Source organism: Thermobia domestica, chromosome 5 (assembly GCF_964235325.1).
Source record: "Thermobia domestica chromosome 5, izTheDome1.hap1.1, whole genome shotgun sequence".
In the NCBI taxonomy this organism is placed as follows: domain Eukaryota; kingdom Metazoa; phylum Arthropoda; class Insecta; order Zygentoma; family Lepismatidae; genus Thermobia; species Thermobia domestica.
This window is the reverse complement of record NC_137458.1, coordinates 21,828,817-21,847,639: the sequence shown is the minus strand read 5'-3', so window position 1 is coordinate 21,847,639 and position 18,823 is coordinate 21,828,817. Positions and strand designations below refer to the sequence as shown.

At 37.1% G+C, this 18,823-nt stretch overlaps 1 protein-coding gene across 2 annotated transcripts in view; it reads right to left on the bottom strand.

Moving 5' to 3' along the window:
* Nucleotides 1–18,823, bottom strand: part of Adck1 (aarF domain containing kinase 1) — a 59,129-nt gene that overhangs the window by 7,857 nt on the left and 32,449 nt on the right. For both annotated transcript variants that reach the window (XM_081758315.1, XM_081758316.1), the window contains exons 7-9: nt 13,716–13,976; nt 5,943–6,140; nt 1,835–1,974 (exon numbers count right to left, since the gene is read on the bottom strand). In XM_081758315.1, the coding sequence (XP_081614441.1) occupies nt 1,835–1,974; nt 5,943–6,140; nt 13,716–13,976 (599 nt within the window). The remainder of the gene's footprint in view (nt 1–1,834; nt 1,975–5,942; nt 6,141–13,715; nt 13,977–18,823) is intronic.

The following is an 18,823-nucleotide window of genomic DNA, read 5'->3' as shown; positions in this document are numbered from 1 at the left end:
GATAACTGTGGATCAGGAGCAAAGCGTGAGTAGGCGTATTGGCACGGTGTACCCACCATCCAAGTGTGGTTTTCCCGCAATTTAGGCCCCTTTCTGCGTACAGCATCCCTCAACTGCGCTAAAATGTCCCGGCACAACTGTTTGTTTATCATCTGACCACCTGATATAAATTAATGATAGAGAATGTCTTTCGAATCTAATAACACAATTAACATCACGAGGCAAATGGCAATTTTGTCTAAACCTGCCGCTAGGGCGCTCAATAGCCGCAGCATGCTTCATATGCCGGTTGGCGGGAATTTCACAAGTTAGGTTTTACTTTGAACACACCTCGTATGTGGAACAAATAATACAAGATATAGGGAAGAAAAAGTACATGGAAATAAAGGTCTGAATAAGCAAGGGGAAGAATGCAAAGCTGCGTCAAACAATAATAAAACATGTACGGAAGAAAAAGTACATGGAAATAAAGGTCGGGATAAGCATAGGAAAGAATGCAAAGCTGCGTCAAATAATAATAAAACAGGTACGGAAGAAAAAGTACATGGAAATAAAGGTCTAAACAAGTATAGGGAAGAATGGAAAGCTGCGTCAAACAATAATCCAAGATGTAGGGAAGAAAAAGTCCCATTGTTAGAGTCGTCAAGTCTAGGTCCCAAACGACATTGTTAGGGTCAAGTCTAGGAGGCTTACGTGGGCAGGTCATGTAGCTAGAATGGAAGAAAGTAGAAATGTTTTCAAAGTCTTGACTGGAAGACCAATCGGAAAACGACCATTAGGAAGACCTAGGCGCAGATGGGAGGACAACATGAAGATGGATCTCGCAGAGATAGGAATACAAAGTAGAAACTGGATCCAATTTGCTAAGGATAGAAGTCAGTGGAGAGCTTTTGTGGACGCGGCATTGAACCTCCGGGTTCCATAGGCCATAGAGTTGTTAGTTAGTTAGTTAGTAGGGAAGAAAAGTACATGGAAATAAAGGTCTGGATAAGCATAGGGAAGAATGCAAAGCTACGTCAAACAATAATAAAACATGTACGGAAGAAAAAGTACATGGAAATAAAGGTCTAAACAAGTATAGGGAAGAATGGAAAGCTGCGTCAAACAATAATCCAAGATGTAGAGAAGAAAAAGTACATGGAAATAAAGGTCTGAACAAGTATAGGTAAGAATGGAAAGCTGCGTCAAACAATAATAAAACATGTACGGAAGAAAAGGTACATAGAAATAAAGGTCTGAACAAGTACAGGGAAGAATGGAAACCTGTATCAAACAGTAACACAACATGTATGGATGAAAAAGTACATGGAAATAAAGGTCTGGATAAATATAGGGAGAAAGCTGCGTCAAACAATAATACAACATGTAGGGAAGAGAAAAAAGTACGTGAAAATAAATATGTGGATAAGTATAGAGAAGAACGGAAGCTGCCTCAAACAATAACACAAGATACAGGGAAGGAAAAAGTACATGGAAATAAAGGCATGGATAAGTATAGGGAAGAATGGAAAGCTGCGTCAAACCAATCAAAAAGATTGATATTATTTCTGAGCATAACCGCATACCAACCTATCACAGAATGACTTTTACAGTTTATTTTACGCCCTTCCTCTAAATTTGTCAATTTTTTCACTGAAAAATCTGTTTGAACCTGATTTCCGCAAATTAGTTTTTTTTTTCTCTCTCTCTCTCAGCAAAAGACAAACACATAATTTGAATTCTTTAATTAAAAGACTACGAGCTACGCTACAATATATTTTCTTGTAACTTGTTAGTTAAAGAGAGAAACATTCTTACGAATATCAAACTGATCAATGTTGTGTACAATACTTACTTTTGCGTCTTAAGTGTACTCTCAATACCCCTCATCAAATCGTTTGTCTTTAGAATCAACAGCATTTGTCTGTTGACTTTGGACAGGACGTCGGAAATTTGTGGTAGAAGTCTGGGAATTTCTTTGCTGAAAGTATCTTTCTGAAATAAAAAATATAAAAATTGTATTTGGACACTAAACAGGGAAAAATGGAGAGTAATTAAACTAATATAAATAAAATAAAGAGTTTGTTTGTGTGTCTGTGTGCGGCCTGGGGATCAGACGAATGGACCGAGAGTTACCAAATTTCGGTCACGGGTAACTTGATCTAGGCCCCAGACCAAGAAGAAGCTGTTTTTTTTTTTTTTTTTTCAAAATTCGAACCAGGGGGATTTCAGGTGGAGGCGTTTATCGGGACATGTAAAAGTAGTAGAAAATGACCGATATTAGTGTCGAATTCACAGTTTTCGCGGTTGCTGAGACCAATGGTGAAACTCCAATCGCATCAACCTCCTAATTCACCCCATTCGTCTGCGGGCCAGGGTCACCGGGAAAAGGGGGATACCAAGACATGAAAAAAAAAAATCCAAAATGACCGATATTAGTGTCAAATCCATAATTTTGATGGTCGCTGAGATGAATGGTAATACACCCACAGGCGTTAACTTCCAAATACGGCCCCCATTGGCTGGGGGTCAGAGGTTTTTCTTTTTCCAAATTTCGAAAAATTAGAGTTGGAATAGTAGTCTGAAGAAGGAAGTGATATACTTCCGAAACTGTAACATTTCTAATTAATTTATAATAAAGATTATAGACGGCCTTGTAAGAAAGTTGTATTTAGTTTGTGTTTAATATGGACACAAGGCCTTTTTATTTCGCTGAAAGAAATGATTCTTTATTTATGTGCTACGTATGTAACTATCAGATTGTACGAAGGCAATTTGAAAAAAAAAAAAAAAATTTCCGTTTGCGAACGTGTGAGAAATAGTGGGGAACAGCGACGTCAGCTCTGTGGCGTTGTGTGCAGTAGTTCAGTTGACAATGAACAGTGAAAGGAGAAGGTTGCGTTACAGTTCACTCGTCCGCTATAACAACTGAAAATAAATGCTCCAATAGAAAAACCAGCCAAATCTGACGTGCGTTTGCTAATCCGATGTCTGAATGCGAAGAAATTTTTGGAAGGTGCAGTACACGAATAGTGTCGCATGTTTAAAGATGACGGACTGACGTGCACGATGCGGCAAATAGTGGGCGCCTATCTGTAGTCAGCAATGAACTCGGCTGCACCTCTTCTGGCGCATGAAACAGTGGCTTGCGTCGCACCGTTTCGACAATCAAAATGCGCTTCACAATGCTTCTTTTTTAAGAAGGAATTTCAAACCTTGTAGAACGTTATGACAAGTGCTTCAATTTGAATGGTGAATATATTGAAAAGTAATGTAATGTTGTACTTTTCTAATGTATATAATAGAAGTTCTGTGTTTGCGAGTGTATGTCGTAGTTATCCAATTTTTTTTTTTTTTTTTTTTTTTTTTTTCCGAATTGCCCTCGTATTTAGTGTGGTTTACATATATGCTCTTTTACGCACGCACTACTTGTAATAATAATAATAAAACTGAAATCAGACAATGAAGTAAGGATTGAGGCGCTACACGTGATTATACGAAAGGTATGCGGATTGCATTACACAGTTTTATGTAAAAAAGGACCATCTACGTTCACTCAACACACACTTAAAGTCTATACTTTAGCTCTAGACTTCCCATTCGTCTATAAGTCACATAAGTACGTAAGTCAAAGAGAGGTGGAGGTTTACTTCGACTACCACAAGGAACACAATGTAATTGCCTTTTCATATTAACTATCACCGACCCTAGCCTATTTTGTTGTATTTGAGGAAAATCAAGAAAAACTTTGATAATTTTAAACTTTATTAATCAAGCCTCGTATATTTCCAAACATTCTAGAAACTCTTCCCTCACCGCTTTGGTATGTCTTTTCATTTGTGTCGGTAAGCCTCAGTTCGATTCCATGGCTATATACGGACATACGATGTGGAGACAACGATTCCCTTTGTGATCGCTTTCGTGAGTTCCGAAAACGGGACATTTGCAGTTAGACTTACACGTTGTTACAGTTCATTGCTGGTTGGTTAATTTGAAGCATCCGCATCTCTTCAGCCAAAGAGCTTGAACTCAACATTATACGTCATAAGCGGGAAACTCCAGCCCCAGGATTCATATGCAATGTTTAACTAAGGAATGCTTCAGTGCTTTTCGCACCTTCTCGGACGCAGCGTCCACGCTGCTTATCGTGCGCGCATCTTAGAATGCTTTTCTTCTAAACGTACAACATACCCCTGTATGGGATGAATTGAAGTACATTGTTAGTTCGATATGTGTTGAACACTTTATGGTGCTGCTATATACACATATAGATATATTTTGAAATACGTCAAGTGTGAAGATTAAATTGATAAATTCTTTGTATGTGTTAAGGAAGACAGTTCGTTGCAGTAAATATCACGAGAAGTGGAACTCTGTCGCAAAACTTCGTCTACTGTTTCATGTACTAAGGATTACATTTGTCGCGTCAGTTTGGAATATTAATTACGGAAGCAGCATCAGAGACTCAACCTCAGGACGGCGACAAAACAGCATCATTTGCTAGGCGAAGATTGACGTGAGTTGTTTAATTCATTTACTCATCTCATTGGTATATTTTAATTGCAACAGCTGTAAACTCAGATTAATCCAAAGGTCATTAATTCATTTATTATGTTGGTTAGTGTGCATGTAATAATATATTCATCATATAAAATTTGGTTTTATCATTTGTCACAAATTTAATACGTAGTTTAACAGCATACAAATTCAGTAAACATTTTTACGGTGTCCGTATCCGAGTTTACTGCGCTCCCAGCCCCACTACAACGATACAGGCATGGGTATGGACCGTATCCGCCGTATCAACCTAAGATTTAGATAGACTCAGAACCTACAATCAAGGGTTCGACTCTCAGTTGACATTCCAGTATTTAGAGATTTGACAGAATAACAATCCTTTTTTTTTTTTTTTTTTTTTTTTTACTGCTTATTGTACTACAGCAGTACTGGTAATTCTACTGTAGTCATAATTACAACAACAGAATCATTTAGTAAGAGCAGATAAATTTTATTTTCAATACTAAAACCCTAACTTTACTGTATGAATAACACTTTTTAAAATAATAATAAATGACAATAATTAGAGACACGATTTTGTGGTAAATAAGAATTCGTAATTTCGTTATAAAAATATGCGTAAACCGGGATAAAATCGTTGAATAAAAAATCAATGTAAGAACACTATTTTCACTGGCAATTACAATTAGTTACCTTTTATTTCACCTTAATGTCCATTCATCAATCATCATGACATAAGCTCGTGCATGACTATATTAAACAGTATTTGAGTTTTAAAAAAATAGCACTAAGCACCCTCATTGAATAAAAGTATCATTTAAAGAAGAAAACACACACACAGAGAAAACACTAATAGACAAAATAACTTTAGTGTTCACAGTTTACTTACGCAAATAACACGTAAGCATTGTTTCAGTGTTTTCTGGTGATAAATTTGTTCTTTTGCTGGTAAGTATGCCATTGTAAAAAGAGTGAGCCCTCTTCACATCAACATTCGAAACTATATATATTAGTTGGGGACACTTTCCAGCGATTTCTGAATGCTCATCTAACATACCCTGCAACACTCCTTCCATACTATAAACTTCACCGTTAGATACTATTTGGAGCTCATTTTGTAACTGCATGTGAAATTTCAAAAATTCATGGTTGTCTAATTTTTTCAAAAATGGGAATTTTTATCACATTGCTAGTAATTGCCAATTAATGGCAATGAATAAGTCGTAAAAGCGTCGAAAAACTGTCACTTTTGCGTAAATTTCGTGACTTGTTGCAAATTTCGCTAATTCGACAAACTTCGCGTTTAATCGCGAGCGTTATATGACCTAACAAATAATGAAAAAATATATATTTTAGGTGCACAACATTTCTATACAAAACTGATGAATTTCGCGTTTTCGCGTGTCACCAAAAAATCTTGTCTCTAACAATAATATTTCACTTACCTCTTTGGAGGAGAATTTTGTTTTATCCAGACCAGAAATAATGGCATCCCATGATCTACCAGTTATTAAACAAGCAAACAATCCATACATATCTCCAACGCCAAGCTTTTCGCTATGTTCTTTCATTCCTACTTTATCACTGTTCAGGATACTTAGCCATAGTTTGGCATACTCATATCTAATATCATTACTTAAAGTCTGAAATATAAAACATACAGTTACTTATCACATTATAAAACAATCGATGACTGCACGTAGCAAAGTTTGCTGGTTTAAACCAGCTTTTTTTTTTTTTTTTTTTTTTTTGTTTGTTTGTTTGTTTAAACCAAAAACGAAAAATGTTCGTAAAATCTTGATGAACACACATTTGTGGGCTATCACGTTTCACTAACGTATAATATTCGTATTACATTCAGACCTATATTCCCCATTCATTCACTCAAAGAGATCATACTACAAAAGCAACTTTTGTTTTTTTTTTTATAAGTTTATGAATGTTCCTTTTGTGATTTTTTTAATAGTTTATTATTATTGTTATGCAACTGCAATCAAAGAAATATTCTAAATATTGTTTCGTTTTAATGTTTAGTTTACTAACAACAACAACAACAAGAACAACTACTAAAACTACAAATAATAATAATAATAATAATAATAATAATAATAAAGAAAAAACGATATACATACAGTGGATCTAGCCCGGGGCAGGGGGCCTATGCTATATAAGACGTTGACCTACCGGTTAATGCAGAATCCGAACTACATAAGCTTCTACTGATACCTGAAGCCGGGTTGCATACGTTAACCATAGAACCACAACAGCATCAAGAAATCGGTCACAAAAAGCAGAATATGGATACATTAGGCTAACTGGGACATCTTCAAACAATTAAACCAGCAGTAATTTCCGATAAATTGATTCTTTGTTTTAAAAAAAATGGGGGAAGGGGATTAATAACGACTCTCATTCAAAAGTTCATTTGTTTAACTAATCTCTAATGATGTTTAATACTATAATATCATATATACATTTTAAGAAGAGATAAACAAAATAAATATAAATTTATTATAAAACTACTGTCCATTCATATTAAACCATAAAAATGGACTTTTTTTTTTTTTTTTAAGATTTTTAAATCTATAAATCAAGGATACACGTACGCCATATGAAAGGGACAGAACTGATTGGAAGCCGTCCAAAATTGTTAAACCGCTGAACCTTCTGCTCGTTGCAAAAGGATTTAAAGAAGTCTCTTGCACATTGCAGCTTGGAGAGGAGGGAGTATCTCTTGCCCGTTGCAGCTCAGAGAAAGCTCGGAGAGGAAGGAGTATCTCTTGCCCGTTGCAGCTCAGAGAAAGCTCGGAGAGGAAGGAGTATCTCTTGCCCGTTGCAGCTCAGAGAAAGGTTGAAGAGGAGGGAGTATCTCTTGCCCGTTGCAGCTCAGAGAAAGCTCGGAGAGGAAGGAGTATCTCTTGCCCGTTGCAGCTCAGAGAAAGCTCGGAGAGGAAGGAGTATCTCTTGCCCGTTGCAGCTCAGAGAAAGGTTGAAGAGGAGGGAGTATCTCTTGCCCGTTGCAGCTCAGAGAAAGATTGAAGAGGAGGGAGAATCTCTTGCCCGTTGCAGCTCAGAGAAAGGTTGGAGAGGAGGGGGTATCTCTTGCCCGTTGCAGTTAAGAGAAAGATTGGAGAGGAGAGAATATCTCTTGCCCGTTGCAGCTCAGAGAAAGGTAGGAGATGACCAGTTAACAATTGATGTCTTTTGCCTCGAGTTGTCCGTTTTTGTAGCCAGTCTTCGGAGGCAGAGCCTATTGTAGGAGTCGAAGGAGTCTTGTTCCTATCTCTTCGTGTTTCATCGGTACTGATGATATTCGGCTGCTTGCTAGTACTTGTGCCGAAATACGTGGTTTTGTTTACTAACACGTGGGGATATTGCAATATTTTCTTAACTTCCTTGAACATGTATTTTAATTTTGCTCAGTTATCAAAGTGTTTTGGTGAGAATCCACATGTATTCACGTTCTTACGGATGTTCTTATCTTCCTTTGCGACCAATGTATCTGATTTCAGCTAATTAAAGCAGCTCTGTGTATTCTTCCTCTTGTCTGCTTGGCTGTGACGTCATACTCAGCATGTGCAAAAGGCCAAAAACCTACATTCGTGCCGGTGTCATGAATGCTTCTCAAATACCCGGCAGGAATAATACTTAAAATCAAAATGTAGAAATCCAATTGCTCCTATCTATCTATATTGCAATGATCTACACGTGCTCTCAACACCACGTGATGGCCGACATTTCAGGATAAAAGAAGCAACAACGCCGCAGAAGGCATCATCTTCAATGATTTATCACCAGCACCACCATTCTCTTGAACACCTGGTCTCTGAAAGCTTCCTTTCGCTGGTCCTCGTAATGTCCTTACCACTCCCTAGGATGTTCAGTCTCTGAGAGATCCTTTGCTTTGACACCTGGTCCTCACAACAACCTCACCACTCTCTAACACGCTTGGTCTTTGAGTTTTGTTCTCCTTTCTAGGATGTTCGGTCAGATATCTATACACACTCCTTGGCGTCAAGACCCTTGGATCCTGTCACCCTAGGACGCTCGGTCTCTGGGTTTTGACAATTTCACCAACAAATCACTAGACGTACTACCAAATATCTAAGAACTTAGTACTTCAGACTACAATTATTATTACTGTACAAAAGATGAGTTTTACAATGAATAGTGATTGGGAAAGTTCAAAATTCCTGTGTATCATTTTATGCTCTACACTAAATGGGAATTTTACAACATATATATAGAGCTTTTGTATATTTTGTGTTGTGCTAAATAATTTCACTTCATTATACATAGTAATGTGTAATCCAAGATGAGTCTAGATGTACTAACATATGCCAACTTATTGGATCGAAATCAGGACGTCGACATACAAAATTTATATCCACACTTAACTCATATAATAATAAACATGTTAGCATGAGGGCAATTTAGAGTGCACTTTCATAACGAACTTAATCATTTAATTTGGGTAGATCAATAATTTGTTAAGACCGTAATGTCCTAATTGGATAAATAAAACTAGGGACTAATTATCTAACCCAAAACTGGCGCTGTGGCCTTATGACAAAATTAATAATAACTGTCATATTAAATTAGTAGTTAGAATTTTGATATGAGTAGGAGTACGAGTTTTTCGCACTAAAAACTTGAAATTTTCGCTTTTTGTTTTTCATATTTTGCGTTTTGTCGCATTTTCCATCTAAAGTTCCGCATTTTGTAACTCTTGTGGAAAAGATATTCCCTGACATTTTTACAACGGTTCTTTTTATTTATAAATCACTACAAAAATAAACCATTAATTACCTAAAAACAAAATACACTGAATATTTCACTTGACATTGTAAATTTCACTTATAGAAAATTATAATTTTTAAATCAAACTAAAGGAAAATCAGTAACTAAACTTACTACGGGTAGGAAAGTTTCGCTGTTTTCTGAAAACACATAGGCACAAGTTATTTTTAAGCATTAAACATAGGCACGCTACATATTTCTATATTTTTCTCCTTCATTGTTGTACGTTTGTCACTTATCACCAGTCCATACTTGAAAAAAAAAAAAAAAAACTCACACTTGGGTTATTTGTTGGGAGCCACACATATGTAAGTGCATTTAGAACAAACTTCAAATAATCATCACTTCGGAACTCCCCATCCAGCTGCGATGGTGATAGCTAACTCGCAACAAGTTCTCTATAGCCGTGTTCGAATCACCCAAAATGCCATGATCTACCGTTCCGTCTGCGGAGAACTAGCGTCTTTAAATTAATAAAAATGTATTTTTAAAATTTCGTATTATTTCGCGTATTGTTAGAAATTTCGAGCAAAACTGTAAATTTCGCGTTTTATCGCACAATGGAAATCAATGAAAATATACACAGAATACCATAAAACGTCAAGAAACTGAACATTACTTAATTCTAGAGATGCAAGGGCTCGGAAAAAAACCGGCTTTTTTGGAAAAAAACTCGGTTTTTTCTGCTTTGCTTTTTTGCTTCGGAAATTTTGGGCTTTTTTCAAAATACTGCTTTAAATTGATAAAACAGACTTTGTATTGCTTCTCTATAACACAAAAAATCATTTAATTAGTGGTTGATGCTGATAATAATATAAAACATCGAAAATAAACTATGAATTTCGAAAAAATATTTCAAACAATTTTTCTTCAACATATTTACATTATGAATTCCACAGGATTAACCAATGTATATAATAAGAATTTTTTAACCTCCTATATACAAAAGTAAGCAGAGTTGGCAAGAACCGTGGTTGTTTTTGAAAATGCCAAAAACCCGTTTTTTGGGGGATGTTTAAACCAGGCTTTTTTGGTTTAAATCAGGCTTTTTTGACTTAGATTTTTTGCTTTATGTGTTTATATTACATATTCACAGAAATAGCCTAAGTTTGTTTCGCCTTGATGTCATTATGCAACAGCGGGGTTATGCCGGAAGAAATCCCATAAGCTTAAAGAAGTGCGGTCAGTAAATTTCTTAAGTTGAGAATCTCCCGCCCTAGCCATTGGGAAAATCTTGTCATTACTTGAAATGTAAGACAATAACGGGAAAATCCTGTTATTGCTTTGCATGTAAAATTTAAAGGTCAACGTACCATAATCAGTACGCTAAAACTGAGGTATTAAATTACAAATTTAGTACCGGTACGTAGATATCATTGAAAGTCCAATCCAAGCTAATGTTGGAAGCTACGTAGGCAATCGATAAATTTTGCCAATTTCTATCAATATATTTAAGCAATATTGGCTTCTTTATAAAACAACACGCATTTAGGCATGTAGAAATATACAATTTGGTTTGTTTCGTATATTTAGGCTTAACATCCTTACGAAATACCGAGGTTATCAAGGAGAAGACTTTCGCTTAAACTGACATCCGTACCGCTACTTGGGTTACGCATGAAAGAAGGATTGTGGTTCGACCGAGAATTGAACATGGGACACCTTGATTAAAAGGTGAAAGGGAAATAAAACTATTGCAGGTAGTTTGATATCTGGAAACGTTACCATGAAGTTCACACGATTTGCATTTTTCATTCTTTTTATTTTTGTGGTTTAAACCAGTTATTAAAAAAAAAAGTTGGTGTAAATCAGCCAACCCTAAAAGTAAACACTTCTTTTTAAAGAATGCAGAAATAACTAGCAAAATAGTATGTAGTATTTTTACTTCAAAATATTCCATACCCTCTTTTTGAAACAAAATAAAATTAAAATAAAACATAAGAGAAATACTTAGATTTATATGATACACTTAAAGGCTGCACATCTAGAGCTTTTGGTTCTGTATATTCTTGAAATTCTACAGTTAAGTTTTATAGAACCACCATCACAGTTTACCCAATCCTCAAGTTTTCTGAATTTTTAACAAGAGGGATTCAACATATCATTACGGAACTCCCCCCTTCCCCCCCAAAAAAGACTACGGAATATATTTAAGTTAAGCTAAATACAACTGCACAACAAACATGACTGAGTGATTAGCTTTTGCGCTTCTATCGGGAAGTCCGGGATTCAACCAGCATTCGACCATTCTGACAAAGCTTTTCTTCATTCCATCTGTGAATGTAGAAATAGTGCGTGTACTGTGAGTTGGGCGACTTCCTTTTTTATTGTTTTTAAATCGTTATTATTACTAATTACCAGCAGTGACGGTTTTGCGAAGGTTAGAGGGGCGGTCTTTCGGACTGAAGCCCGTTCCCCAAAGTTACGGAATGTCTGCAACAAACGAAATATCTATTATTTATGCCTTTACTCATAAACTTTAAGCTCCCGTCAAATAAAAATTACGAATGTTTAAAAAAACTAAACATTAGTAAGAAACCCTTCCCAAAATACTTTTCTAAATCCGCCACTGATTCTCAGTATAAAATGATTTTTAAAGTTGTATCCGGAATATTATTGCTAAACATATAAACGAAACGAAATATTAGTTATGCCTGTATTCATGAACTTCAAGCACTTCCCAAATAAAATTAGGACTTTTTAGGAAACGAAACAATCAGAAAAAACCCTCCTAAAGTACTTTTCTAAATCTGCTACTGATTATTTGTATAAATTGGTATTCAAGGTTGTGTCCGGAAAATTATTGCTAAATCACTTCACAGCTACAGTATAACAGAAATGTGGAAGTACGGTTTGACGGATATATTGAAAAACGTACGCTTTGACGAATAAATAGAAAAACGGGCAAGTTTAACTTTTGCGCTAGAAGCTAGAGTACTAAAAGCTCTTAGAAATGAAACACGGATGACAAACTAGAGAAGAAAAAAGATGTCGATAACTCAAAAGTTAAAATAAAGTTAAATAGCCTCTAAAATTACCCTTAAATACTGCATTCTTTATGTTAGCTTTAATTCGTAAAACATGTGCTCCATCCATCTTGATGGTGAATTTCAGAGCGAAATATCACATTCAGGTCATGGAATTTTTATCTAACTATAGAATATACTATAAGAAAGCTATTTAGATAGAAAAATCATGAAGTTGAAAAAAGCCAAAATTTCCAAAATTCTCGTTTTTTTCCCAAAAAAGCCGGCTTTTTATGTGAAAAAAACCATCGATTCAAAAAAGCCGGCTTTTTTGCATCTCTACTTAATTCTGATACATTTTGTTTTATTGCGCATTGCGAAGAACTCGTGCCTCTAGATATGAGTGAAATTAGTAATAAAGACGAATAATAGAAGTGTGTTATCGATTCGTAACCAGCATGTGCTCACCAAGATTTGATCGGAGAGAATAAGAGGTTGAACCTTCTTCTGTGTTGGTCATTTTAAAACATTCTCGAGTTCACTACTCTTTTTGTCCACCTACCTTTTCTTCCTAGTTTTTGTAGCGTCATTTCTTCCGCTTACAATTACATTTACAAGAATTTTCTCATGGTTCGAGGTAGGAAGTGTTTGTTATTGAGTTGACACACTGCTACATACCGTAAGTTATATTTCTTATTAAAAGGAATGTTTTTATCCAGACATAGTTTTGAGTTGTTACGAGACTTCCTTGATTACTCTAATAAAAATGTGAACGACCTAACAGCACCAGAGTGGGAATTGAGTTTCATTTCCATTTAAAATATGAAAATTTACAAAATATTAATATCAAGGTTAATATCATTTAACCTTTACCAATTATATAATTTAATCTTTACCAATTAACTTCAGTCATATTCAGTATATTAGGCGGACAACAATGCTCAATTAAAACATATGTTCTGTAATTCTGAATTTTCTTGTTTGCTTGCTCAAAATACTTTCTGCTCGTTTGTCGTATTCATGCTCGAGATTTGTACATGAAATATATGTATGTGTGTAGTGACGAATCTGTTCTATACTCTTTTAGTGCTAATGATGAATACTTCGCGGACGTTCCAAACTTCTATACATATATATATATATATCTTGTGCTCTTGTACTCGGAAATTTCCTCAGTGGCAACATACAACACAACAGCAAACTACTATAAAATGCTGTAAGAAGTCTTTATTCTAAATTCACCACCTTCAGAATATATTTTTGGTGCCTCCCGCCGGGATTTTCTCTAAGGGACACAAACAAAAGAGGCTTTATAGCGTAGAGTATGAATGAATGAATCAATCAATCAATAAATACATAAATATAAAAAATGAGAATCTAAAAAAAGGAAGAAATCAAAAATGTTCTCTGGATGTCAATTACATTCCATGAATATACAGTAACAATACTTACAGCATATAGTCCATGATCGAGGAGTACAATGTCCAGTCCTTCTGAAGTTTTATTAACTAATATATTGCCTGGATGAGGATCACTATGTACAAATCCGTGGATAAATATCATTTCGGAATAGAGTCGTCCTAACTTCTTCGACACTTCTGATACATCAATATTATTTTCTTGTATATATTTTAGATCATTCACTTGGCCTCCTTCCAGAAATTCCATTGTAAGTACTCGGTCCGTTGATAAGTCCCAATAAATTTTTGGGATCTGTCATTAAAATAAATAGTATTTTTAAGCCAATAGAAAACACAATTACACAACAAATTGAATAACGTTGAGTGTTGACACAAGTATTAAAGTGAAATGGTAAATTTTTTATCGCATATTTTTAAGCATAACAGAAACTAGAATAAAATAATTTAATCAACTGAAACGACTACAGCATAATCAAGAAGGATAATTGAGGCAAGTGCTCATTTCCTATCCTAATAGTTAAATCCCTTCTTCTCTCCCTTTTTTTTTTTTTTTTTTTTTTTTTTAACCTTTTAACCAATCTAGTCTGTATTTTATCATTTGAAATTGTTGAGACTTATCAGGGTGTCTACTAAAATTCCAAAATGAAATTTCGTAACTTTTTCGTGACCTTCTCTTCACAAAACAATAACATTTCGTAACATTCTTACGACCGAATTTGGGTGCGAATTAGACCGAATTTTCATGCATGCGATATAAGTGAGCTTTACTTGCGATTTGGTAGCGTCTAAAGGCGACTATAGACATTTTTTATGGTGAATTTTGACGTTTTATAGAACAAAATTCTCCAATCTGTACTTATATTTATACAATTTAAAAACAAAATAGTGACCCAAAAGCTAAATTTCGTGACTTTCATGACCATTTTCTGATTTCGTGACTTGCGTGACCGATAGACACCCTGTTTATTTATGCATTGAAGCATAACCCTCCACAATATTAGTTGTGTGTGAATTATCAGTTAATATCCCCATTTAAATCCTTTTGTTTGAGTAAATTTGTAATAATTCATGAATACATTGTAAGTCAATAATAAAAAAAAAAAGCAAACCATTAGCGTAGCAGAACCTTTTGTGGGCTTGAGCTGCTCCAACGCCATCTGTCACTAACGACAAACACGTGGTCAGCAAGCTGCGCCGCCCTATCGCTAGCCGGTGTATCGGAAGCTTTCTAGACCTAGTGGTTGTCACGCCTTTTATTCACGTGGCTCCCCAGTTTGCCTCATGACGCTGGGTGGACGCCGAAAATTGGGGGAGCCCCGACCGAGAATCGAACCTGGAACCATGCGGACATGAATCCAACGCTCTAACCTCTAGACTACAGTGTCTCCCTTTATAAGTCAATATCTGAGCGAATTGAACTGACTTTTCGTACCTGCACAATACATACAAGTTGATAAATTTCATTGCGCTGAACAAAATTACATGAATGAATGTAAATCCTCACGCGTGGTCCTAGAGAAAACGATTTTTCTTTTTTGTAAATTTAAAAACAGATTCATTATGAACTAGCAATATAATAATATACATGGTGGACATGCCCAAAGTACAGGATTTGACCGGAAAATAGCAGGACTGATATTTTTTTTTTTTTAAAAAAAAGATTATTCATCATTTTGGCTCATCAAAATATGCCCCTTCTGTATCAACACAGCGTTTCCAGCGAGTCTGCCGATCACTGAAGTCTCTCTGGACCGTAGAAACTGGAATGCTCTTCAGCTCCCTCGTTACGGCCTCTTGAATGGCCTGGACCGAGCGATGATGCCGTCCATTCATGACGCTTTTCAGTCGCGGGAAAAGGAAGAAGTCTGCAGAAGCGACATCTGGACTGTAAGGTGGCTGGGAGAAGCTGTGTGATACCATGTTTGGTCAGGAAGTTCATGAGAGTGGCTCGGCGCATTGTCATGATGATGCTTCCATGATCCAGCGATTGCTGGCAGTCGTGGGCGACTCATTTTCTCAGTCTTGCAAGTACTTCCACGTAGAATGCAGCATTCACGGTCTGAACGGGCGGTACAAACTCTGTGAACTACTCCTTTGCAGTCGAAAAGGATGATCAACAATCAATTTCATTTTCAACTTGCTCATGCGGGCTTTTTTTCGGGCGTGGTGAGGTAGGGGTGTGCCATTCAGAGTCTTGATCATGTCATGGGTCTCACGCGCAGTTATGCCCAGTTTGACGGAAAACTTCACCCGTAACGTTGTTCTAACAAACGATTCATTGTCAAAATGACAAGGACCTTGAAAGGGGTTCACCTTAAACTTGATCTACACTCCGTGAAGGCTTGGAGACGACTGGCAACTGGTGCGCTGGTAGCTAAGACCCGACCACCAGTCAGCGCACGAACATCCCCATCCTTCTCCACGTGTTGGTGGGAAAAATCAGTCCTATTACTTCCGGATAAACTCTGTATGATCAACTCTTACATTTTAATTTGTGTTTAAGAATAATATTGTCTAATGGTAAAACCTTATTAACTGATAAATCATATGGAGTTAAGGGTAAATTCTCATACGCCATTTTGAAGAAAAACAAACTTTTATGGCAGTAAGAAAAAGTACTTTCTTCTTTGCCAATCTGTTCTAGTCGAAAGTATTTATTCTGATAGAATAGCTAGTTTATTTATTTGTGTCCTGTATATGAAAAACATACACTGTAAAGTAGGATACTGTACTTACTCTTGTTTGATTTCTGCTACGTGACACACTCATAACAATGACACACACACATATTCCTAACATTGATGCATACACAAATTGTAAAAAAAAAAAAAAAAAAAAAAAAAAAAAAAAAAAAAAAAAGCCAACAATGAAACAGAAAGTATTAAAAGAGAAGATGGAACGAATTCACTGATTTTCCTTGCACTACATTCCCTAAAGGTGCGAAATCAAAGTGTAAAAATGTAACGGACTGAGGAGGGAATCAAATCTGAGTCAAGTAAAGGGTGGAAGCAAGAAAATGGAAAATTCTGAATCTAGGATTTGCAACACTGTACCACCACCATTTCATAGGATCTGACGTGATATAGTTGAAAAAGTTCTGCCAATTAATACAAAGGTTGTTTCTGATTTACGGTGACGAAATTACACACCTTGTGCAGCACCACCAAGCAGGAAGTGAAGGAAGTTGCCATTCGTGTAGGCACCTTGGACCATTGACTGTGTGTACCAGGTGTGGTAAGTGAATATTGGGACATATGCCGCCGAAAATAAGTACCTATTGGAAGGGCTACATAACTGCCCTTTCCGACGGGAACTACAGTTATAGTGCCATTATCAAACTGTGCAAGGAGCGTGGATTCAGTGTCCAAAAAATGGCATATCACGGGGTGTTCAAATGGGCAGGTAAGGCGAGACGTGGGATGATTCTTGTGGAGCAGAAAGAGGCCAACACCTGAACTGCCACTAGCCGCACACGAGCTAGAATTCGGGAAGTCAGGACTCTGGTCACCAGGGAGAATCCACCCATGCAGAGAAGTATCGCGAACCGGCTACAAACATTACTGAAGACAATGCACACCATTATTCACCGCAATTTGACATTGTAAAACGACGGAAGGGGTATGTTTATAAGCTCTTGCCAAAACACATCACGAACGTCGCCCCAACTGTCGAAAGCTGTATGAGCGGTACCTGGCCAATGAAAAGTGGAAGTTTGTTGTAACAACGGACGAGGCATATGTTTATCTGGATGACTATCACAAGCTATATGCCATTTTTTATCGATTGAAAGTTGCGAGGGAGTTTCAAAGATGGTTCACTAAATGCAAGGAAAGTTTTGGCACTGGCTTCATAATCATTGATGGATACTGGTACCGTAACGTTCAGACACCCGTTTATCTCTACGGGAGAGGAAAGGATCGTGTGTGGGTGCATCAAGACAAGTCATCAAGTAACACATCTCGCTTAACCCGTCTCTTCATCCAACAAATGGCAGCAGAAACTGAAAGTGTGCCATTCAATTCATAGACATTCCAGTGAAGTCTCCTGATGCATTACCGATGGACTTTTGCGCTTTCGGCCTCCTGAAACGTGCCCTGTCTCACAGGATACCTGCACCATTGAAGGGCTGGAAAGCCTGTCACGAGATGTAGTTGCGGTTTGACATGACTACACTGCGTGCCAATCTCTTACAGTGGAAACTTCGCTGTTGGCCAATTGCCCAGTACAGAGCTACTAAATAGAGTACTCTCAATGGTGGCGACATGGTTTCTCTTAGGGTAAATGCAGTTTGAAATTGTCACAATAGATCGGAAACAACCTCTGTCATGATGGAAAAAATGAAATCTTTGAGTTTAATGTCCCATGATTATGTCCTTTAGGCTAAGAGAGACGTATGATTAAGGCAAGTGAATGATAATGGAAGAATTGGTGGAATGAGAACGAGGGAGGGAAAAATGAAATCTTGAAGTTTTACGTCCCACGATTATGCCGGTTAGGCTAAAGGAGACGATGATGACGAGAGATAAGTGAAATGGTGGAATGAAGAAAGTGGGAGGAAACGGGAGAACCCCAGAAAACCCACGAGCAGGGTGTTTGTCCACCACAAAGCCCACACGGCCCGAGCTGGGATCGAACCAGGGACCCCAAGCACCGGAGGTGAACGCTCTACCACTGAGCCACCGCGCCCCCAACGAGAGAGGAAACTGGAGTATCCCTAGAAAACCCTTGGACACGATGTTGTCCACCACAAACTTGTTTGATCGAGGATCGAACCAGGAACCCCATGAACCAGAGGTAAGCATTCTACCACTAAACCACCATTCCTCCTCTTGTGCTTGGAGTTAAGTCAAGGGTGGAGGCAAGAAAATGGAAAATTCTTAGTATAGGATTGCGCCCAACACTGCACAGCCACCACTTCATTAGAAAACCGATGTGACATCATTGAAAAGGCTCTGTTAACTAATAACGATGCAGAACTAGATTTGGATTTGATTTGAGTTTAGCTTCCCGTCCAGCAGACTATATGGGACGTGGACCTGCAGCTTAACGTGGGATCCGAAGCAAATGAGCTCCCGCCGGGAATCGAACCCGGGTCTCCCACGAGCCAAACGCGCGTACAATATCAACATAAGCACGAGG